General features: G+C 32.1%; 3 protein-coding genes across 3 annotated transcripts in view; 2 read left to right on the forward strand and 1 right to left on the reverse strand.

Moving 5' to 3' along the window:
* LOC126887686 (uncharacterized) overlaps positions 1-8,701 on the forward strand; it is a 32,051-nt gene extending 23,350 nt beyond the window's left edge. The window contains exon 2 of the mRNA XM_050655334.1: positions 7,864-8,701. Coding sequence (XP_050511291.1) covers positions 7,864-8,687 — 824 coding nt within the window. The 3' untranslated portion in view covers positions 8,688-8,701. The remainder of the gene's footprint in view (positions 1-7,863) is intronic.
* LOC114325692 (uncharacterized) overlaps positions 1-25,115 on the forward strand; it is a 357,661-nt gene that overhangs the window by 271,809 nt on the left and 60,737 nt on the right. The gene's annotated exons all lie outside the window — the stretch shown is intronic.
* Positions 16,761-24,824, reverse strand: LOC114325695 (uncharacterized). Its single transcript, XM_028273826.2, has 4 exons — positions 24,345-24,824; positions 22,987-23,226; positions 18,207-18,457; positions 16,761-17,304 (listed from the first exon to the last, which is right to left on the reverse strand). The coding sequence occupies exons 1-4, from the start codon at positions 24,523-24,525 to the stop codon at positions 16,765-16,767; spliced, it is 1,212 nt and encodes a 403-aa protein (XP_028129627.2). The 5' UTR covers positions 24,526-24,824; the 3' UTR covers positions 16,761-16,764.

Raw genomic sequence — 25,115 nt, forward strand, 5'->3', positions numbered from 1 at the left:
TGGAGTAACGGGTTTTTCTCAGACTAAAAACTTTTTACACGAATCTCGACCAACTCCCTATTATAGCAATACTTCCAGCACAAAGAAAAGAAAAATATCATCTCCTGTAACTTCTCCAAACCCTAAACCTATGTTTCCCTTTCAGTTCGGTCCTAGTAAACCTCTACCACAGAATTCTCATAGTCCAAGTTATCATAGGAGAGTATTTGACCAAGATACTATTAACTCTGTTACAAAATATATAGTTTCTTTTTTAAAAAATATTCAATCTATAGAAGATTTAAAAATGATTAATGATGAATCTATAAGTAAAGAAATTAATAAAGTACTGGAGGGTACGTCAACAAGTAACCTTCAATCCGAAAAATAAAACTTTGAATATTTGTCAATGGAATGCCAGATCTCTTGTAGCGAATAAAAACAGTTTTGTAGCCTTTTTATCCACTTATGATATAGATATAGCGCTTATAAGCGAGACATGGTTTAAAATAAATAAACAGTATGTTTTTAATGGTTACAATATTATAAGGAGGGATAGATTTGATGGATTTGCTGGTTGCGCTATATTGATCAAAAATTCTATTCCTTATGAGGAAATTAATTTGGTTAATAATTTTAACCAAGATCTATTAGTCTGTGGATCCAAAATTAAGTATAATAAAAAAGTCTTGGCTTTATATTCGTTATATAGACCTCCGGATGTTAGAATTAGTCCCAAGGATTGGGAAAACGTGTTTAGTCAATTTAGCGCTGAGTTCATCATTGGAGGAGATTTCAATGCTCACCATTCTGCATGGGGATCTCCAAAAAATAGTAGTATTGGGCAGCAACTTGTCAATATTTTTAGTAATCTGGATCTTGTTATCCTAAATAATGGTCAACCCACCTGTCTCACTAGACCCGGTTGTTTAGATTCAATGATAGACATATCTCTTAGCTCCGATTCAATAGCTAACAAAATTTCTTGGTCTGTTTTGTCAGATACTTTAGGTTCAAACCACTTTGTTATTAACATGACCTTAACTTTCTCACAGGGGTCAAATGAAGTTATCTATCCCAGGAGTAAATGGAATCTTAAAAAGGCAAATTGGCCGTTATATAATGAAGTAATTGAAAAATGTTTTAGCAATTCTCGCACCTTTAATAGTACAAACGAAGAGTATAGTTTTCTCGAAACTTGTATAAACTCAGCAGCAGAAATATCCATACCTATATACAAACCATTTAAACCAAGAGCTCGTGCACCCCCGCCCTGGTGGGATCAACAATGTGATAAAATTGTATCTGAGAGAAAAGAAGCATTGAAAAAATATAAGCTTGAATCAACTGCTACGAATTATGTAAAATATCAAGAAATTATGGCTCGATCTAAAAAACTTTTAAAACAAAAAGCGAAAGAAAGTTGGATAAAATGGTGCTCATCTTTGAATAAAAATACATCATCTGCTACACTTTGGAAGCAAGCTAGGAAAATGCAAAGAAATAACATCAAGAGCACTCCGCCTTTTAATGAAAATTTGATAGATGGATTTTACGATAAAGTGGCCCCTCCTTATGTGAAAGAATCAGAAAATACAGAGAACAATGGGATTTTTGAAGACCACTTTCTTACTAGACCTTTTTCATTAGATGAGTTAAAGTTCGTCTTAAGCAATAGGACAAACACCGCTCCTGGTTATGACGGTATTACGTATTCTATGCTTTATCATCTGCCAATAATCGCAAAACTGTCATTGTTAAACATTTTTAACGATATACTCTTAGGTGCCCAAGTAAATGCTTTTCAGAAGATAGTAGTCGTACCCATACTAAAAACAGGTAAAGATGCTAATCTCCCAGAATCTTATAGGCCGATTTCCTTGTTATCTTGTGTTCTTAAGAGCCTTGAAAGAATGATAAAACATCGACTGGAGTGGTGGCTACAAAAACAATACAAATTACCTATAAATCAGTTTGCGTACAAGAAAGGTTGTGGGACTCTAGATGCCTTAACCACCCTCGTAGTTGATATTCAATCTAACTTTTCTAGAAATAACTATATGCCAGCACTCTTTTTGGATGCAGAAGGAGCCTACGACGCAGTATGTTTAGACATATTGAAAAATAAAATGCTAAATATTTTCAAAATACCGGCTGTACTTGTCAACACCATAATCAACTTCTACTCGTGCAGAGACATATATATACGGAATCAGAATAATTCCATCATAGGACCTAGGAAAAACGGAAAAGGTGTACCTCAAGGGTCAGTTCTCAGCCCCATTTTATTCAATATGTACACTGCTGATATACACAACATATCAACCGAAAAGATGCCTTTTAAAGTGATTCAATATGCTGATGATTTCTGCTTCTATTGGGAAGTCAAGAAGTATGAGCAAATAAACAACGCATTAGAAAATATTTCCTCTCGATTAAGAGAATGGTTTTCATATAACGGATTTGAGCTGTCAGCGAACAAATCTGTCATCTCAATCTTTACAAGGCATAATCTACCAAGATTAGAGAGTATATCGGTATATACGTATACATTTCCATACAAACAAAGTGTAAAATATCTGGGGGTGATACTGGACAGAAAATTGACGTGGAAACTTCATATTGACTACATGCTGGAAAGATGTCAAAAGGGTCTAAATTTTTTAAAATCTACAGTGAAAGTATGGTGGGGAGCAGACGTAAAGACAAGTTTATTGTTCTTTAGATCTTATATAAGATCGATCATAGACTATGCCAGCATATTATATGGATCTGCCAGCAACAATTTGTTAAAGAAAATAAACGTAACCATCAATTGCTGCCTTCGAGTATGTCTAGGAGCCATGAGATCCACTCCGGTTGAAGCGTTGTTTGCGGAAGCCATTGAATTACCACCACAGTATAGAAGAAATTATTTGAGTGACAAATTCTTAATAAAAAGCAAGAATCAGAATCATGCCCTGTTCTCTGATATTCGAAAATTAAATGAATTTACCCTAACTAACAGATTTTGGAAAAAAAAGAATTTACCGCCGTTATGTGAGGCATTCCAAAACAATGACTTCATTAACAATCATATACAGTATTTGGATAACATTACGGTTCTCGAAGATTTTGATTCCTTTTTTATGGAGGTTAAAGTAGTAGAACCTTGCTACAGTAATCACCCTTTAGTCAATTGTATTAAGATCAATAGCTTACTTTCTGACAATGCTGAAGCCTTAGTGGTTTTTACTGACGCATCTAAAAATGAGGAAGGTACTGGAGGAGCTTACTATGCACCCAAAGAAGGTATCAAAAAACAGTTCCAACTGCCGGAATTTTTTTCAATCTTTTGCGCTGAGGCTGTTGCGATTTATGAAGCTTTAATTCTGTTTACCGAATCCAGTTTTCAAACTGTTTTAATTTTTTCAGATTCGCTATCGGTATTACAAGCGATAAAAAAAATTGATATACCAAAAACACAAAGTAACACTTTCATAACATTAATCAGAAAAAACATTTTCAGTTTAAGAAGAGTTGGAAGATACATAAAATTCATTTGGGTGAAAGCACACATTGGGATTAAAGATAATGAGGCTGTTGATTTTTTGGCAAAGGAGAGCATTTTCGTAGGAACTGAAGCTAATTATGATATATGCGCTCCAGAAGTTCTTAGGATGTCTAAAAATAAAGTCCTTAACAGATGGAACTATGCATGGAAGGAATACTGTTTTACAAACCCCAATAGATACAACAGTAGTCAACCAGTACTCCCCAAAGAATATTGGCACAAAGAACTTGATGTGCCAAGGAAATACATTACGACGATAACCAGAATGAAATTTGGTCATGCATGTTATCCTTCACATTTATATAAGTTAAAAGTAATTGAATCCGAAAATTGTGAACATTGTGGCATGAAAGGTGACCTAGACCATTTATTTTTTGGATGCAGTAAAAACATACAAGAATCAAAGAAATTATATAATAGTTTTTTAACGTTGGGATTGCAATCTCCTCTTAATATACAGTATTTGATAACTTTGGGATTGGAAGAAATATTTAGGTTACTTATTGACTTTCTCACAAATTGTAAAATTGTATTATAATAGTAACTTAGGGTTTAGTTAGTGTTTGAAACCTATGTCTAACCTTTTGTAAATTTACCTTACTTATCCGTGGCCTAGTCTTGTGTTGTTGTATGAAAATGTCCTGATGGGTCCCTGGACGAGAAGTGTGTGTCCCAGTTAATGTTCCTTTTGACATAATTATTGATTTTTATTTCGAATATTCGCTTAGGGTAGTTAGGATTATTTAGGTTAGTTAGGGTTATAATATGTATGTTGTGACTGGCTGAATCACTAATGTGTATGCCAATAAAAAAAAAAAAAAAAAAAAAAAAAAAACTGTCCGTCATCATTTTTCGAGGCCTCTATTTGCGCCCTCTACAATATTAGTGTACGTGCATCAATGAAAAAGGATATATTTTTTGTACCCTCTAAGAGTTAGATATTAATAAGTAAAAAGTTTTATGTTCATTTTTAATAAGGGTTCTGAGAAAAAAATTCTTAAAAAAATAATTATTTTTGGTGTTCTAAAGTGTACTAGTACCTTTAACGGCCAATATACAGAGTGTCCCAAAAGTAGAGGAACGGTCGCATATTTCGCGAACTAAACATCGGATCGAAAAATTGAAAAATACGTATTCAATCATTTTCAAAAATCTATCCAATGACACCAAACACCAACCCCCACTATACCCTCTAAAGGTGGGGTGGGGGTAACTTTAAAATCTCAAATGGAAACCCCTAGTTTTTCTTGCAGATTTGGATTCGTTACTTAAAAGTAAGCAACTTTCATTCAAGGCATTTTTTCGAACTGTGGATAGATGGCGCTATAATTGGGAAAAACGATTTATCCTGATACCATAGGTAAATTATAGAAACGTTCTAATATCTCGAGAAATACACTTCCAAATGAGAAACCAAAAAAAAGGCTTTTAATACTTTTCGAAAACCTATCGAATAACACTAAACATGACCCTCCAACCCACCCTCTGGAGGTGGGGTGGGGGGTAACTTTAAAATCTTAAATAGCAATTCCCACTTTTTATTACAGATTCGGATTCGTCATGAAAAATTAAGCAACATTTATTCAAAACATTTTTTAGAATTGTTGATAGATGGCGCTTTAATTGGAAAAATACGATTTATTAGCGCCATCTATCAGCAATTTTTAAAAATGTTTCGAATAAATGTTGTTTAATTTTTTATGACGAATTCGAATCTGCAATAAAAAGTGGGATTTAAGATTTTAAATTTACCCCCTACCCTATCTCCAGGGGGTGGGTTAGAGGGTCATGTTTGATGTTTGTCGATAGGTTTTCGAAAAATATTAAAAACCTGTTTTTTGGTTTCTCATTTGGAAGTGTATTTCTCGAGATATTAGACCGTTTCTATAATTTACCTATGGTATCAGGATAAATCGTTTTTTCCAAGTGTAGCGCCATCTATCCACAGTTCGAAAAAATGTCATGAATAAAAGTTACTTACTTTTACGTAACGAATCCAAATCTGCAAGAAAAACTAGGGGTTTCCATTTGAGATTTTAAAGTTACCCCCCACCCCACCTCCAGGGGTGTAGTGGGGGTTGGTGTTTGGTGTCATTGGATAGATTTTTGAAAATGATTGAACACGTATTTTTCAGTTTTTCGATCCGATGTTTAGTTCGTGAAATATTCGACCGTTCCACTACTTTTGGGACACCCTATATATTTTATGTTGATAGATTTCAGTAGTTCTTCAGTAGATCAGTAATTGGAGTTAAAATCAGTAGGTCTACTGAAAAATCAGTAGACCTGGTAACCCTGAACATTATAAGCATTAACTCGTTAAGCTCCTCCCATTTTTGTGACGTCAGGCTTGGGCTGTCTAAAATGAAAACGTGTTTTTAAACGTATTTTAACGTCATTAATCTTACGTATTTAAAATCACCTACAAAAGACGTTTATATGACGTAATGTTGAAACACGTGTATATATTCAACCAAAAACTGACGTTTCCTCGACGTTACTGACGTCACTTGGTAGCCTGGGCAACCAAGAGGTTTAGATTTTCGAGGAATTTTGACACTAAATTGATACAAACAGACTACCGAGGGTTTTTCGGGCTACTGAATAGGAATACGCCACCCAAGGCATCTGGTACCCACGTTCACTGCTAAGGCACGTCATCTAGAGTTTCGAAGGTTTTCGGCACTGTGTGCATTCAAATACATTACTAGACAGTTTTTGGGGATGCTGAATATGAATAAACCATCAGAACTGACTCCCAGGCCACCCCGAGCCCAAAGTAACTGCTACAGCATGTTATGTAAAAACTCCCCGAATAATCTGTTTTTATCAATTTAGTGCCGAAAACTCCAGATGACGTGCCTCAGCAGTGAACCTGGGCACCAGATGCTCCGGTTGATGGTTTTGATGGAGTATTCGTTTTCAGCGACCCCAAAAACCCCCCGTGTAACAAAATCTGGCCCTTAAATCACTTATTAACATTAACAGAACCCATAGAAACAAAGACAGGAATCAGGCAAGGAGATTCACTAAGCCTAAGATTTAACATAATGTTGGATGTAATAATAAAACAAGTGAAGAAAAAAGAGGGTACAAAATGGTGGATAGAGTGATAAAAATACTGTTACGCTGATGACACCGTGTTAGTAGCAGAGTGCGAAGACGACCTACAAAGATTACTGCACGAATTCAACTTAACGCAAAAGAAGTGAATATGAAAATATCAGTCCAAAACACAAAAAGACTAGTAATTGCCAAAGAACCAGTAAGATGCAAATTGGAGTTAGACAATCAAATTATACAACAAGTAATGACTTTCAAATACCTGGGGATTAATCTATCAGCCGAAAACAATATCGAAGAAGAGGTAAAAGACCAAATAATTAAAGCCAGTAAAACGGCCGGATGCCTAAACGTCACAATTTGGAAAAACAAACACCTAAGATTGGAAACAAAGGGCCGAAGTCAGTTATTAGGCCAGTTCTGACTTACACGGCCGCCGAAGCAAGACATCTGGAGACCAACGAAATAAAGATGTTAAGAAGGATTGCTGGAAAAGGACTACAGGATAGGGTAAGAAGTAAGGAAATCAGACGCATATGTGGGGTAAAAAATATAAATACCTGGGTAAAGAACAGAAAAGAAGAGTGGAGTGAGCACATAAGCAGGATGTCTGAATCAAGGATAGTAAGAATAACCAGGCACTGTTAGGCAGGAGAAGTATATGACCCCCAAGGAAAAGATGAAATGACAAATTAGGGGCAGAATGAAAGGCACCGTTGAAGAAAAACAACTGCCTATATAAAAGAAAAAGAAGAAGAAGAAGAAGAAGAAGAAGAAGAAGAGGAAGAAGAAGAAGAAGAAATCACTTATTTTGACATGTTCGCCACTTATTTTGACATTTTTCTATTGTAGGCTTTTTTCATGACGTCAACCTGAACAGAAGGCAAAAGTTGCAAGATTCTAGGCGCTGTTTTAAAAATCGATTTTTTTTTCTAAATCCTCTGGTCATAGTTATCCCTTCGACTAACCTAATTTCGGTGCGTTTTTTTCTATGGCGCTGTCTTTTTTATTTACATAATAAATAAATAGTACCTTGTATACTATAGGTATGGGTACGAATTATCTGTTTCGTTACAGTTACTTATTGCCATTATTAATAATACAATTTAGGTAATATTTATATTGGGAATATGCCACAACTTTACTTTAAAATAAGTTTATTTTGACGTTTCGATTTTCTCTTCGGAAATCGTTTTCAGATTACAAAACATAATAATTAAAAAAATAGCTTTCTAACAAAATAAGTAATATTTATTTTTTTTTTGTAGGATTTAAAAATTTGGACCGGATGAAAGGATTTGATTTAAATGGAGCGAAGTTAGTCCTCAACAACATGGCGATGTTACATGCTGAGCTGTTAGCGATGAGGCTTCTTGAGCCAGAAACATATGAGGCTAAAATTAGATCCAATGCTCAAGGTCTAAAACCAAACGACCCTGATTTGAAGAAAAGAGCTGAATTTTTTGAGCAGCCTGTAAACTTGTTGACTCTAGTCGAAGACATATTAAAAACTGATGAAGAGTGTAGGAGTCAATTAAGACAGTTTAAAAGCTTCATTGTACAGTTGAAAGCAAGCCTTGCAAAAAATACTGATAATTTCTTTGGGAAGATGGTGAGAGATGATTTTGAGACTTTGGTGCATTACGACATGTGGACCAATAATGTAATGCAAACGTTTGAAGACGGAAATCCAGTACAAACTGTGTTTGTTGATTTTCAAATGTATAGATCGGTCAGCTGTGCTACGGATCTCATCTTTTTCCTCATTACTAGCGTTCAAATAGAGTACCTTCGGAGTCACTTCGAATATCTTCTTAAATATTACTACGAAATATTTAGTAGCACTTTAAAGAAATCTGGAATAGTACATAGTAAATACAGCTATGATCAGTTTTTGGAAAGTATTAAAAGAGTGTCTGAAAGTGTGGTCTATCAAGTTATTTTTATGGTTTTGGGTATTATACATCCAAACACTGACGTAGGTGGAAACGACCAAATGTATTCATTGAAAATTGAAAATGTCAGCCCAACTGCAAAAGATAAAATTATTTTTATGTTTCAACAGGCATTTAAACGGGGTTGGTTAGAATAAAAATAGTATAAATACTTGCTTTGTTTCTTTTATCTGCCAATAAACCTTTTATTTTTTTTTTGTTACAGTTACGAAAGTATGTCATAAATTACCTTGTTATTCTTAAAACCTATCCTTGGGTTCCGGTGAATTCGTAACTATTTTAATCCCCCATCCTAATTACATGCCAACTGGCAACTCTGGCGCGCAGCTAATTTTTCAATAACCCACTAACTAATGGTGAATTTGAAACTTTCGTTTTTTAAGTAATGTTGAAAATCTAATACCGATATTCCAGGTATGTTCCTGTATAAATTACCCTCTTTGAAGGTGGTGTAAAAGGTATTCATGATTTATGTATTGTCTCTTGGAAGTTAATAGAGAAAATCCAAATAAATTTTCTGAAAATGGCTGATATTTTTGTAACAGATTTCGTAATGAGTGAACGTGGGTGTAAGTTATTGGTGGTAAATAATTTTAAATTTTACTTAAAGAAAGTGCTAAAAAGTGGAAAACATTTATGGTACTGTTCTGCATCTGGTTGCAAGGTAACGTGTGATACCGACGGCAAGTTTTTTTAACATTTGGAGTAATAACAAACACTTATGTTGATTATCAACAATTTGATGTCAAAAATGCACATTTTAAATTTTGCAAAAATGAACAAAATTTAAGATAACCGCATTATAGTGCACGTAAAACAATTTAAACAAGGTTTTATAAATCTTGCTATACTTAATTTGCTTACAAAACTATAAATTTAGTCAGTTAAACGTTAATAACTTATGTAAAAATAAAACTTCTTTCTCGATATTACGTGAAATACCTCAAAGAAATGATTAACACTACACGATTTTTATGATACTCAGTGTAACTACTATAAATATGTAACAATTGTTTTAATTTCTATATGGATAGAATAACAAAATTTATGTAAATCTGACCAATTTTTTCTCAGTTTATTTATTTATTGACAATATAAATGGAAAATACCCGATTTTAATAGTTTTCGTCTATAAGTTACGGCATTTTACCAAAAAACTGAAAAAAGATCCGATTAGTTATTGAAATAGCTTTAAAATGAGTTGAAGTAAAAGAGAATTGGAGCTTTGATTATCAGTAAACATTAATTAAAGGTATACATTTGCGATAGGCTCCGTGTTGGTTTAATCCGTTACTGTGTATTGGGATACACTGCATCTCAGTAATCATCTTATTAAGACAAATTCTTTAATAATTAAATGTCTTTGGTAAAACAAATACGTTTGTTTATAATAAATACGATTGACCTACATTACCACATCAATGCATGCGGTTTTGATACAAGGTCAGTTTGAAATAAAAATTAGTATACGTTATTTATAATCTAGTCGATTCAGCAGTTTTAGTATCACTCTTACTTTTTGTTTATATAAAAACAATAAACACGGCAATCCACTTTTAGTTATACTTTCACGGAGAAAATATTAGGCAATTGGTATTTGAGATCCCAGCGGGCAACATCACAGCTATTAATATTATACCACCAGCTCCTTACCGTTATTACTCCAACGTACAAATAAATGTATTCACAGTGAGTATTGTTACTTCATCAACCCTTATGAATGGTAGGGGTAACTACCCCTTAATTATCTGAGGTGGCTCAGAAGTTAGGAGCCACCATAACTGTTCATATTTATTTCTTACGTTTTAACCTAACTGCCTGAGGTATTAGATTAAATCCACGGTTTCGAATTCACCTGTAGATTAAATCCACGGTTTTGAGTTGGCTGGTTCAGGTAGTAGAAATGTTACGAATTGGCCGGTGTATATGTTAATTTGAAAATGTTTGTCATTAAAAGTTGCGAGTTGGCGAGTGTCCCAATCCTTAAATCCTAATCTAAAGATTAGGACACCTATTAGAACCAACCAATTGAAGAGAAGTACACGTCTATAGTAAAATAAAGAAGTAATAAAAGTTTAATAGATTATATTCTATTATATTATTATATTGTGTACTACATTACGAAAGAATTAAAAAAGGTAATACTAAAAATTAAAACAAGAAGAGAAGAGAAATACAGTCACTGTATAGATTAGCTTTAGCATAATTTAATGCAATACTTGAAAGAAAAGGAAATAGAACTGAGCACAGAAAAATAAAAAAGAGAAAAATAAAGATAAATACTAATGGAGAGTTCCAAAGATAAGAGAGTAAAGAAACCCACAGAAACCACAAAGTAAAATGGAACATATTCAAAAAAACAATAATAAATAAGGCGAAAGAATTATGTGGAATGAGAAAATTGAACAAACACTTTAAGAGGAAAAAATGGTGGAGTAAAGGAAAAGAAAATCTGCTGGAAGAAATACAATGGAAGAAAGCGATATGAAGATATATATTACAAAGATAAAACGCATAAAAATTGGGCAAAGGAAAAATCAAAATACCAATCTTATATCTAAGATAGTACACTGATATGAGAAGAAGAACCAGAACTTAAACTGGATACAGGACATTTTACTTCAGGAGGAGATCACGCAAATAATAAAAACTAGGCAATGTATAGAGAGAAAATAGAATTAACAAACTGAAAGCAGCACTTGAAAAGATTGTAATGAAAGAGAAAACAGATACTATATAAGACAACCAGACTTATAGAAGACAACCCAGAAAGTCCGTCAAACGCTGGTATGCAAGCTGGACATTGCAATCCCAACTTAGACTGAAACTGAACTAAAAAAAAACAAGTCATTGTACATAATCAAGAAGTAGAAAAAGTAAAAATGAAATAATCAACACAAGAGCAATCAATTCATTTTATTTCCTCGTCAAACTATTCTTTCTCAAGGAGTCTAAGCTGGGAAGATAAACACAGTAATATAACATATTTACATTTATTAATGAAAATGATCATCGTTTAAATATAAATAAAAATTGTATTAAAAAAATTTAAAAATAAAGACCACAAAAGTAAAAAAAAATTTAAGATCCAGATTCAAATGAATAATTTAATACAGTCGAATCAATAATTTTTATATTTATCGTTCCATATTATATTCTGGTAAAAACGAAAGTCAAATATGTGGTCTTCAATTAAACGTATCAAAGACAAAGAATTTAATACTGGATAAATAGGGGAGTACAATTAGAACGAAAACATGCATTGTTTCGGAAAAATTCAAACAAGCTTATATTTTTCTAAAACTTTTTTTGTTAGCTTATATACATGTTAAAGTAAAAAGTTCTACTCGCAGATTTGGCCGCTAATTGTTTATTAATTGTTTAAACAGTAACAATTGTTTTGTATAAATTATTTTAAAAATATCGTTAAATTCATCATTTAACTTTGATCAAATATGTTCTTATTTTGTTTTAATTATGCTGAATCCGAATATGGCATTGCAATTTGAAAATTCTTATACAGAAGCTCTGAATAGTCAAAAATCTAAAACTCAACCATCAGATATCAAATTTTATCAATTTTATATGAGTTATGTCAAAAATATGAATTTCGTTTAAGAGTAAAGTACCTTTATATTCCAGTTAAAATATACCAGTTTAAATATACAATTACTACACAAATATACAATCATTCTAATCGAAAAATTTTTTAAAATTTTTTCTCAAATTACGGATACTCATCATTAGAGAGCGGAATATATGCAAAGTGCATATAGATGCATATATTGCATATTTTCAGACAACAAACACAACATTGCATATTTAAGCTAAACACGATTTATTTTGCATATTTTAAAAAAATTATATAAAAGTTTAAAATTTTCCTCTCTTAGTTGGAATTTTATAACTTCGATATGAACGAGCTCGTTATTTATCTATCTATCGCTCATCTGGACTTTCCCATTACTACCTGAATTTAACAGTTATGGGTTTTCCCAGAAAAATATTATTTTCTTAGCGTAGCAAGTCGTAGGTACCTACCTGCTTTTAAGGGTCGAATAATCATTTTGTCAGTTTCCGGCCAACATTTGTTTAAAGTAAACGTTGTATCGTATTTAGTGTTTTTGAAATGATTGGTATATATTAAATTTAAATATGTCTACCATTCAAAAAAGTGCTTGGATAAAGTGTTTTCCCGAGTTAAAGCTAAGTGGAGACAAAGTATTTTGCAAGGCCTGTTCCAAAATCGTAAGTTACATTCATTTTCACATTTCATTTTTTAAATGTGGAACTGACAAACAAAAGCATCATGTCCCACAAAAGAAATTTTTCTGGAAAGAGTGTTTTTATTCGACAAATTCGCTTTTACTTCTATAAAGACGGACATAGAGAGAAGCATCAAAATACAAAAATCCATCAAATTGTAGACAATTCCGCTTTTGTTCTTCAGCTTAAGTAACGTACTTTGTTCTTTAAGTAACGTACAAATTGCTAAAGAACTTATGTTCATAAAAGGTAATTTTAGTGTTTTACCAGATCTAATAAAGTCATTAGAACAAAGGAATTTACAATTAGGTGATTCGGTTAATATTGTTAACACTTTTTCTGCTCATTGTCAAAAAATTCCCGGAAATACAGGGATTGCAATAAGAAATAAATTAAAAAATGTTTTAGAAAAAAATGAGGGCTTCGATTGTTTGAGGAAAGTTGTACGTATTTTTGAAGGCAACTTTTCTGAAGACCTTACGACTTAATATATTGTTTTATTTTTGAGTATTTTTAATATGCATTTGCATATTTAGACAAATTTAGAAAAAATACCTGCATATTTGTAGTAAAAGTAATGCATATATATGCGCATATTTTGGTAATGTTATGTTGCATATATTCCGCTCTCTACTCATCATCATTTTATTACAATTATGATAACTATTTTATTATCACTTTTATGAAAAAAAGTTATTTTTCATAAAGTGCTCTCCCTGGTTTAAAATCTAAGATACAACCATCAGACTTCAAACTTTTTTAATTTTATACGAGGTATGTAAAAAAAAGGATGTGTGTGTACTTTGTACTCACGTAAGAAGTTATACTTCTATTATATGATTTAAACGAAATTAATATACTTTTTATTTATATTTTGTTTAAATATTAAACTAATTTATACTTACTACTTCTCAAACATTTTTATTAGAATAGTGCCAAAAATTAAAATAATAAAAGAATAAAACACACACAAACACATTAAACAAGCCACAAATGATGTCTGAACATTAATTGTCGAAATTTTTTTTAACTAAATACGTATTTTCTGAAAATACAATTATATAATAAATATACTTACAATCATAAAATGTATTAAAAAAAACAAAAAAGAAAGTTTCTATTGGGACTCGAACCAGCGCTGATAAGAGCGGTTGGTATTGGAATTCATTCGCCTTCTCCGCTTAGCCACGGACACTATGTGTCATTATTTACGAAGATCGACTAACTAAACGGATTAAACTTGTGATATTTTGATATTTTGAAAATTGATCAAATTATTTTAATTTTGAATTGAAATGATTTAGAATTGAAAAAATACAACAAAACATACAGTAAAAAAAAATATATTAGATGAATATTGATAGACATTTTGATGGTAATCAAATTATATAAATAAAAGTATTACATACTATGTATTTTGGCAGATCAAATAGGTAGGTTTATACCCATGATACATTAACAATTATTACGTACCTGTTGCTTTTAAAAACTATTTAAAAGTCACTACAATATTATAAACTTTTTTGTTTCTGTCCTCATAACAATAAAACTAATATATTGTACATTTGTTTACCTTTACCTTTACCTCCAAACCACAGCTGCCATATCGGATAATTTTTGACATGTCATTTGAACATCCAATCAGAACAAAGTTATAATGCGCATGCGCTGGGCTGATAGGTTTTAACATATAAAAAAATCACCCTCTATCGCCGGTAAAGAAGTATAACTTCAAAAATATGAATTTTTCTTAAGAGTTAAGTGCCTTTATTATTAACAATATTTTAATTAGAAGGATGTCATTGAATTCTAAAACAATTTTTTAATTCCAAACAACTTTTCTTAATAACAATTTTCGATATTCTGAAATATAACGGTACTTTACTCTTGAGTGAAATTCATATTTTTTAACATACCTCGTATAAAATTATTTAAATTTGATATTTGATGGTTGCATCTTAAATTATATACGATGAAGAGTATTTTATAAAGAATAACTTTTTTTCGTAAAACTGATAATAAAAAAGTTATCAATAGGTTCCAAAATACGCAGACATACTGTATAAGAGCTAAAAAAAAAATTTTTTTTGCTGAACATTTATCATTGTTGAAGCTTATTATTAAATGTATTTTAGGTAAGTTTTACAGAAAAAAGTTTTGATCACTTTGTATAAACATTTTTTTAGCTGGAAATTTTCGGTTTTTGTATTACAATTTTGTAATCTTTCTTAATTTTCTTAAAAAGAAATGGTTTATTTCATTTCTAAAGTAAAATAATTAAATGCATTTTCGAGATTACATCCTAAGCTTTAAAAAAACACTTATAGAACTGTAGTAGATATGTTCAAACTTTGGTAATATCGTCTTAAATTGGTGGTAATTCTATAAAACTACGAAGATTTCAAAAATTACATTTTTTGAGACGTCATATCATTTGAATTAAATTTATGAGATTTTTTTTTAATGAAACATCATTAAGTAAAATACTTGAAAGGTAAGTTGTGCAAAACTGTGAGTTTTATAAGAAAAACTGTATTAGTTACACATTTTTAAATCATTTTTAAACAATATTCATATAAGGCTCATTTTCCGCCCCCACCGTAGTTATGCCCATACATTTTATTTCTTTCCATTATAACTATAAGATATCTTAATTATTCTTATTTCATGTTCAATTTGTAAAATTTCATATGATCCATTAGTTAAAGAATTACATTAAAATAATTCAACCATACACTTCGCCGTACGTTAGATTACAGTGCGCCAATGTTGGTGAGAAGGGTGACTTTAGCGTTATAATTAAAAAATTATAGAAGTTATAGATTTAATTTTAGAAAATTCTTTTTTAAGGTTTTCTTTTTTAAAATTTTCTGAATTTTTCAATGGTCAAGTAAGTTTTTTTCTAAAATTTATATTTTCGGAGTTATTTAAAAAAACATCTAATTTCGTAGTTCATTTGTTTAATAAAAAATGAAGCACCCACTTCTCGAGTAGAACTTTTTGATATGTTTTTTACTAAACATTTCTTAATAAAATTACAAAAAGTTCTATCTTTCTTGATTTTTTCCGAAGTGAAAATCTATATGCACTCCCCTAAAGTTAAATAACAACTATCCACACATAACAACAATTGACTGGTTTGAGGTTGTTAGCTCACACTTAATATCTGGGATCATTGACCACAAACACAGGGTCACTACAGGAAGAAATAAAACGAAGATGTGATCTAAGAAAAGTTGCCAGAGCAAAAATAACCACAATATTGAAGGACTTCAAGAGTCAAAATTTCAAGACCGTTAAAGATGAGGTTGATCAATTGCTTAATATTCCCAGTACTGACCTACGGATGTGATTCTTGGACCCTGAGACAATAGGAAGAAAGAAAGATAGACGCCACTGAAATGTTCTGTTAAAGAAGGGTGCTACGAATTCCTTGGACTGACGATAGGACAAATAATTCAATTTTAAGAGAGTTAAAAATTACCCAACGACTTTTCAGTAAAGTCAATCTCCAACAATTAAAATACTTTGGACATTTTATGAGAGCAAACACAGAAAACATGGAAATAGTCATACAAGGAAAGCTGGAAGATCACAAGGAAGATCCCCAACAAGATGGATCCATCAAACTACAGTAATATGCAAACGACATATGTATGAGATATAAGAAATTACCAGAGACAGAGATCTTTGAAGATGGACAGTATACGGCATCACGTCGACCACTACACTATCCGGGGAGGAAAGCTGGAAGGCCGAAGATCACAAGGAAGATCCCCAAAAAGTTGGATCGATCAAATTACAGGAATATGCAAACTACATATGTCTGAGGTAAAAGAAATGACCAGAGACATATCTTTGGAGACGGACAATACACGACATCACGTCGACCTCTACACTTCATTTGGGGGGTTAGGATTGAAGAGAGAGATTATATTCGTAAATTATTTATAACCAGTTATATTTATGACACTGATTTATTATACAAAGCAGTCTTTCTTTGGCTTCTGGCATCATCCTGTCCTTCATCATTTGCCTAAATTTAGGATCTTCAAAATCTGGATTAAGATCTCCTAAGCTTTGGCCTTTTTTACTAAACACTACCAAACTAACAAAATCCATCGTCCAGCCCAAAACTATTTCAGACTCCATCTCTAACTCTTTCAGAAAGTTTGTATAACTAAACGGTTCTGTATCACATCCAAAACGTTCTAAGTTGGACACAAATTCTGTATGATAATGGTGTAATAGATCGTCGAAATATTGTTTAGCAACAGCTGTCTGGACACTGGTAAATATGAAATTTAGAACGTCCACTGCAGGTGAGCCGTAATCGTACAATTGGAAATCAAAAAACATGTTCTTTGGTGGTTTCCCACTTTCGTATTTGGTCATTGTGTTGTTGAGCCAGAGGTCTCGATGGCAGATCGTTGCAAAGGGTTCTCGTACTTCAGTTTTACTGTCTCCTTTGTCCCACGCTCTTTTTACCTAAAAGCAAGAACAGTTAAACATTGCTTGGGCTTAAAAACTACAGCAAAATATGGGGTACATAAAGGATAAAGGTTAATAACAATCTGTCAGATGTAATTCACATTATTAAAGGGTTTAATTAATGTTTAATTTATAAGTTGAGATTGTCCTAAAGGGATGGAAGAGAAGCTGTGAACGTATGGGATTTTACATTGGAGACGACTGTCTCCTTAATATTCATTTCGGCGATGATCAGGCTATAATACTCGTTCAAGATTCATTCGACTTGGAATTTATGTTAACTCGTCTATATGCAGCATACAAAAAATGGGGTTTAAATGCTAAAGAGAAAGAGGCAAAAAGAGTACTAAGAAAGTTGATCAAAAAGCAATCAGTGGAATCACCTATGTGACGAAAGAAACCAAGAAGTATGGGTAGTCTATCAGATTGTGGGTGGCTATCAGATTATTATAAAAAATACGATAACTTCCAGCCTTATTGTATGCCAATGTTAATGAAGAAAAAGACCATAGCTTATTGAAATAGGAGATAACCAGATCGTAATGGATCGTACACCTTTGCACACCAAATGAATTGCTAGAAATCCTTGCAATAGTCTCGTGAAATGGCATGAATCGTGGGATTGAAACAAAAAGAACCTAAAATTTAGGTATAACGTCAAACTTGGCGTTATTTTTCAGATGGGACAAGAACGAAATAGGCTTCAGAAACTTATAAAATAATACCTGGAGGAGAAAGGTCTTCAACTTTCACCTATACGGATGTGGAAAGTATGAATGATCAGAACGATAAGAGATGATTTCTTGCAGTTCAGTGTTACTCCTTCAGATATACCTACCGATACAGCGAGTTTAAAGAAAAATAGATAATTTTAAACATAATATTTGTTCGTCATTTACCTTTGGAATGAATGGTTTACATTCTTCTGATTCTGCTAGGATTTCTTCAATGACTAAGACCATTTTTTTAAATGGATTACTCCCACTTCTTACCATATAGTTATTACAAAATGGTTTAACTTCTCTGTTAAATACATCGGGCTCTTTAATTTTTAAAGCAACTACTGTTGACTGGAATATGGCTAGATCTCTAAGAAGCAATTTGGTATCTTCCAAGTTATACCCAATGTATCGATCAAGTTTATGGTATCCTGCGAATTTAAAAAATAAAAAGTAAAAAACATATTTTGCCATTTAGAGTTTGATACGTTCCTTCATAACAAATGTCACAATTCCTATCACTACCAAAGTATGTTTTTATTCTATACATAATCTTAATATTTCTACCTATCGGTGTGAGGTGTTTAAAAAAATACATTTGATGCATTTATATCATATACAAATCTTCTCCATTCTTGCTTATTCTTGGCCCCCCATTTCGCTTCAGTCCAAGTTGTATTTTTCTTCTTCAGTATTTCTACCCTTTCATCGTTCCAGGTTTTCTTTGGTCTCCCTTTTCCTCTCTTCTTTTTTACTTTTGCCTCCCATACACGTTTTACTTGTCTACTCTCGTTCATTCTACACATATGTCCAAACCATTTAAGCTTGTTCTTATCTAGTATTTGTGTTATTGCTTTGACTTGTAGTTCTTCTCTCACAATGCTGTTTCTTATTCTATCGCGTCTTGTAATTCCTTTTACTTTTCTTAGGTACTTCATGTCCATTGAGTTTATTCTCTCTTTCGATGATTATGTTAGCACCCAGCACTCACTACCATAGGTAAGGATTGGCCTGAAGGTCGTTTTATATACCATAATCTTTGTCCTGATGATTCCTTCTTTCTTTCCAATGCATGCTCTGTTTAAACTATGGTACATTCTGGACGCCATGGTTATCCTTTCGTTGACTTCTTTTTCTGATCTTCCTCCATTCTCTATTTTCACACCCAGGTATTTATATGTTGTATGTTGTTCTAGTTTCTTGTTATTTATCTCTATATTTACTTGTCTATCGCCATTCCTCATAACCTATATCTTTGTTTTCTCCATGTTTAATTTCATATTTCTTTTTTCCAGCTTCTCTTTTCACATTATTAGGTTCCTTTTGAGGTCATCTTCGTTGTGTGCTAATAACTTTAGGTCGTCTGCAAATGCACATACTGAAGTTCCTATGGGTTCTAGTCTGTGGTAACCAATGTGTAGTTTGCGTGTTTTTGCTTCCATTTCTTTTAGGAGGTCATCCATGAGTACGATGAATGGTGTGGGGCTCAGTACTCCTCCCTGATTCAGTCCATCGCTTATCTTAAACATTTCATTATAACAAAATTTATTATAAGTTAATGTCACTACTATTGGAATTACTTGAGATGTGGCTATATCGAAAAATTCTTAAAATCCCGTGGACTGACCGGGTTGTGAATGAGAAGGTCCTTAGAAAAATGGGGAAGAACCGAGAGGTACTAACCACCATCAAATCTTAAAACATGGAATACTTCCAACACATTATGCGAAATGAGTCCAGCCACGCCATCCTACAGGTCATCCTGCAAGGATAAATATTTTGAAAGCGAGGTCCAGCAAGAAGAAGAACATCCTGAAGGAAGAAGAAGAACATCCTGAAAGAACCTCAGAACCTGGTCCAACACAACGTCTATGCAGCTTTTCTGCATTGCTGCAGATAAAATAAATATTACCAAGATGATCTTTAACATTCGCCACTGATAGGCACATCGAGAAGAAGAATATCACTACAGCGGTTTCGGCAGAATGCGTTTGTCAATTGATGTATTTTACTTCGTGTCTGCACGAATAGGATGAGGAGTGCGGAGCTGTTTGGCTCAAGTTGGTCATAAGGATAGCAGAAGATTTTTATTGTGGATATAAAAAATTTGAAACTGTTCATTAAAAAAATAATTATAATATAGAAGGCAGAAGGTGAAGTGCTTACGTAGAATATGTTTTTCTTCTATTGAAAGCTTTTGTGTCCTGCTATACGTTTGTTAAAGTTTCTGCCAGTTTGTCCGATTTATGTTTTTGGACAGTCACCACATGTTTTTAATTGCTTTTTGTTTTGGCTCTTATGTTTGCTTTAATGTATGTATTTGCTTAAGATGTTATTCGTACTGAAAACTGATGTTATTTCTTTATTTTTTATGTGTTTGTCTATTTTTGATATCTTTTCTGCATATGTAATAGAGCAGAAACGCAGAAACTGTACAAAAGCTACTATTACATACAGGGTGATTGATTAGTAGGGTAAAGCTCAATAGCTCCGCTATAGTAATAGATAGCAATAAAAGTTAATAACAAAAATTTTAGCCACCTTTGAGCTTCACATTACAAAATTAGTTAGAATGTTACAGGATGTTTGATAACACAGTGGCAGACCTAACTTATGTTTTTTTTTTAAATAGAACACCCTATATTTTATTTTAAATTCGAAATCCTGTTAACATCACAAAATATAACGGTTTGTTATGTTATACAGGGTATTTACAAAGTTATAACCAATTTTATATGAAAATCGTAACAAGTTCAACTCCCTGTATAAATAAAAATAAGCAAAACAACAATGGTTTATTCATGCCATATTTTTTAACGTATTGTCAAAATTTTCAAGAATGGTCGATATTGCTAATTTTCTTTATATCAAATACAGGGTGACTCAAAACGCAAGTACATTATTTCCTCAGTAATTTTAAACGGAACACCCTGTATTTTATATCACTATTGAAAAGTACCATTACCGTACTTTAATTTTTAGATAACATTCCCTATGTCTACATTTATTAGTTTTCGAGATATTTTCATTTTTCAATGGACCAGTAGCGTGGCCACCCAAATCACCAGAATTTAATAAACTGGACTGATTTTTTTGGGGTTACGTTATCAATGAAATTTATAAAATACCTCCAACAACAAGGGATGAGATGAAAAATAGAATACAAAGTGTATTTCGATGTGTTAATTTACAAATGCTCCGTAGAGTAATAGCTCATTCAATGATCGTTTTTAGGCGTACATAAATGTGTTAGGAAATAATTTTTCCACCTACCTCTACCGAAAGTATACTTTTCCGGACCTGATTGTAGGGAGCAAAGTTGTACTTTTCCTCCCTAGGGAGGAAAATATTTTTCCTCCCTAGGGAGGAAAAGTAAAAGTGACGTCATGGTATTTCATTCATTAAATATAACTTATTGACGCCCTGTACAATTTCTATTTTCTATTACGTAAGTATCTATACATTTTAACATTTATTTAAAAACACTCTGTATTTTGCAGAATGGTAAAAAACAGTAAATTGTTATTCTGATTTAACAATGTTTACATTAATAATTTGACTTATATTTGACAGTTGACAGTTATATTGTACCTACTTGCTAGTTTTAGTTCTAATAAATTTTGTTGGTTAGTTACATAAATAAATTAAGTAAAAATGAAAAATGACTTGTTATTAATTTGAGGAAGGTGGAAAAACCATATGTATAACATGGGAGTAAAGTGCCTTTTCCTCCCTTGAATGATTACTGCCCTCCGCTACGCGTCGGGCAGTAAACTTCATTCTCGGGAGGAAAAGTAGCACTTTCCTCCCTTGTTATACAAATAGCTATTGAACACCTTATGTAATAACTAAATATTAAAAATATGTCATTAAAAGTAGCTTCTAATTTTTTCAAACATGTTTTTTTGCAAAATGTATTACTGATAAATTATGTTTCGTTCCTTATTTGTTACATTGTTGCATTTACATACAAAAGTATTGTTTAATTGTCTTCACAAAATATTGTATTTTGTGTTTGTGTGTTTTTTTTGTAAAATTTATTACTTATTTTCTTTGTTTATTTGTTGCATTTACATAAAAAGATAGTTTTTAATGGTTTCAAAAATGTTGCATGTAGTGGTTGGTTTTTGTTTGTAAAATGTATTACTAATAAATTATTTTTATTTCTTTATTTGCTACAGTGTTACATTGATTACTGGATTGATAATCGGTAATCTTCATTTGTCAATTCAGTCATGGCTTACTTAAAATTTAGATAAATTTAATCACCTAAAATAATTTGCTCTGAAAAATGAAAATATCTCGAAAACTAATAAATTTGGGCATAGGGAATGTTATATAAAAATTAAATTACGTTAATGTTACTTTTCAATGATGATATAAAATACAGGGTGTCCTATTTAACATTACTGAGAAAATAATGTACTTGCGTTTTGACTCACCCTGTATTTGATATAAAGAAAATTAGCAATATCAATAATTCTTAAAAATTTTGACAATAAATAAAAAAAGGCATTAATAAACCATTGCTGTTGTGCCTATTTTTATTTATACAGGCAGTTGAACTTGTTACGATTTTCATACACAATTGGTTATAACTTTGTAAATACCCTGTATAACATTACAAACCTTTATATTTTTGTAATGGAGAAGTTAACGGGATTTCGAATATAAAATAAAATATAGGGTGTTCGGTTTAAAAAAACATAAGTTTGGTCTGCCACTGTGTTATCGAACACCCTGTAACATTCTAACTAATTTTGTAATGTGAAGCTCAGAGGTGGCTAAAATTTTTGTTATTAACTTTTATTGCTATCTATTACTATAGCGGAGCTATTGAGCTTTACCCTACTAATCAATCACCCTGTATATAACAACCACTGTCTCACAACAGAATACTTTTTAGAAAAATGTACAACAGTTGGAAGTAAAATGTCACAAGAAATAACTTCAAACTCACCTTTTACCTTTAGATTTTCCAGCAATATTACACCGTCTCTATCAACTTTGTCACTCCCATTTAAGTTCAACCTGCTTCCGTAATACTTGGGAAAACAACTAATAATTTCTTGGATATTATGTTTTTTCTGGAAGTTTTGAAGTTCCGGTACAATTTTCTCATAGAATGCTATTTCGGATTTGAATGTCATTTGAACATTAAATGCAGCTTGAGATCCTTCACTTTGTGGAATGATCTTACCTAAAATGTTTTAAATATTTAGTTAATTCAGAAATAGGTTACATTGGTATGTAACCTATGTAACATCTTTGTGCGCTAAAACTATAATTTTATAGATACCACCGCTCAAAATTCCTTTTAGTTTTAATTGATTTCTTGTGCTACATATTAGCCAGATATGACCACCTCAGATTATTTTCTGTTTGTAATCTTGAAAAAAAAATCTAAGTTTTCAATCTAGTAGCACACAAACAACATCCAAAAATGTTATTCTACATCCTGCCAGACTGAAAATAATGGGAACCTTCTCTGGTAACAGCTCGGAGGCTTCTACAATTTGCAAGCCATAACGGATGCTGACACTAAGGAAGATGAGGGAATTTTACAATTTATAATTGACGTCCCATCTGCTCAGCGCGGTAAAGTTCCAACGATAATGGTTCCCTTCGTACTTCAATGAAAGTAGACATGTAAATCAAAAATGAATAACCATTTTCAATTTCGTTGCAACACGAAAATACAACCGCATCATTATTCCAGTTCAATCAGAGAGTGCAGCAAGCACTCTACCGGTTTCGAAATTTATTAGCCTCTCATCAGGAGGCACATGTTTGTTTTCAGTCTGGTAGGATTTAGAATAACATTTTTGGATGTTGTTTTATGTGCTATTAGATTGAAAACTTAGTTTTTTGATAGCAGTTGCCGCTAGGGCATCCCTGCCATTTCGTTCGTTGCAATCCGTGGCTGCACGCCGAGGTTTGTCCTAGTTGGGACAGAGAGAGCAGCATATGTGCCTCCTGATGAGAGACTAATAAATTTCGAAACCGGTAGAGGTGCTTGCTGCACTCTCTGATTGAACTGGAATAATGATGCCGCTGTAGTTTCGTGTTGCAACGAAATTGAAAATGGGTATTCATTTTTGATTAAAAATATGACTTACCATTCAAAGATTTTGGCATACCTGGTAAAAGTGTATAGAATACATAAAAAGTAGTGTATAAAATAAAAGTAAGGGTATGATATGCCACTATAAAAGTAACAAAGTGATAGCTAGTATCAGCGAAGAAAGCAGAATTAATGTTTTTTGTTTAATAATGAATAGAGGAAAGTAATTTAGAAATCAGAAACTGACTACTTACCGACAAGATGTAAAACATCCTTCTTCTTGGTACTGGTTTCTTGTATGGTAACATATATCTTGAATAATTCTCCTCCATAATTTTCTCCAGGTTCCACTAAGTTGGTTATTTCACTTCCAATTATGTTTTGACCATCATCAATATATTTTTCTAACAGTTTTTCTATGTTTTTTATAGTCATCCTAACAATATCTGTGCTGTTTGTTATAAAATGAATAGAAGTCCCACTTATTGGTTTAAATATATAACATTATATTTCTTAGTTATCTACACAGATATTCCAAGGGGGTTTTTATAACACTTAAACAATCTGAAAATTAAACATTATACAATATTAATAGTAAAAAGTAAATAGTAACCTTCATTAGATCTGGAGATTACAAAATAAAAGGTTCTGAGTTATCTGAAATGTGATAACACGCGGGTGAGATGTTGTTCATGAAGTAGTTAATTAATAAATAAAGCTACGAACAAAAATATAGAAAATTTTATGTCACAATAAACTTATTATCAATATACAGTGCGTCCATAAAGTAACGCATAAATTCATTATTTCGTAAACCAGCGATATTAAGAAAAAATCTCGATTTTTGGCATATATATCATACTAGTGACGTCATCCATCTGGGCATGATGACGTAATCGATGATTTTTTTAAATGAGAATAGGGGTCATGTGATAGCTCACTTGAAAGGGTATTCAATTCGCTATTCGCTAATATAAACATTAATGTATTTATTTATACAAGGTGTTCAAAAAAACATTTTTTTA

This window comes from Diabrotica virgifera, chromosome 7 (genome assembly GCF_917563875.1).
Source record: "Diabrotica virgifera virgifera chromosome 7, PGI_DIABVI_V3a".
In the NCBI taxonomy this organism is placed as follows: domain Eukaryota; kingdom Metazoa; phylum Arthropoda; class Insecta; order Coleoptera; family Chrysomelidae; genus Diabrotica; species Diabrotica virgifera.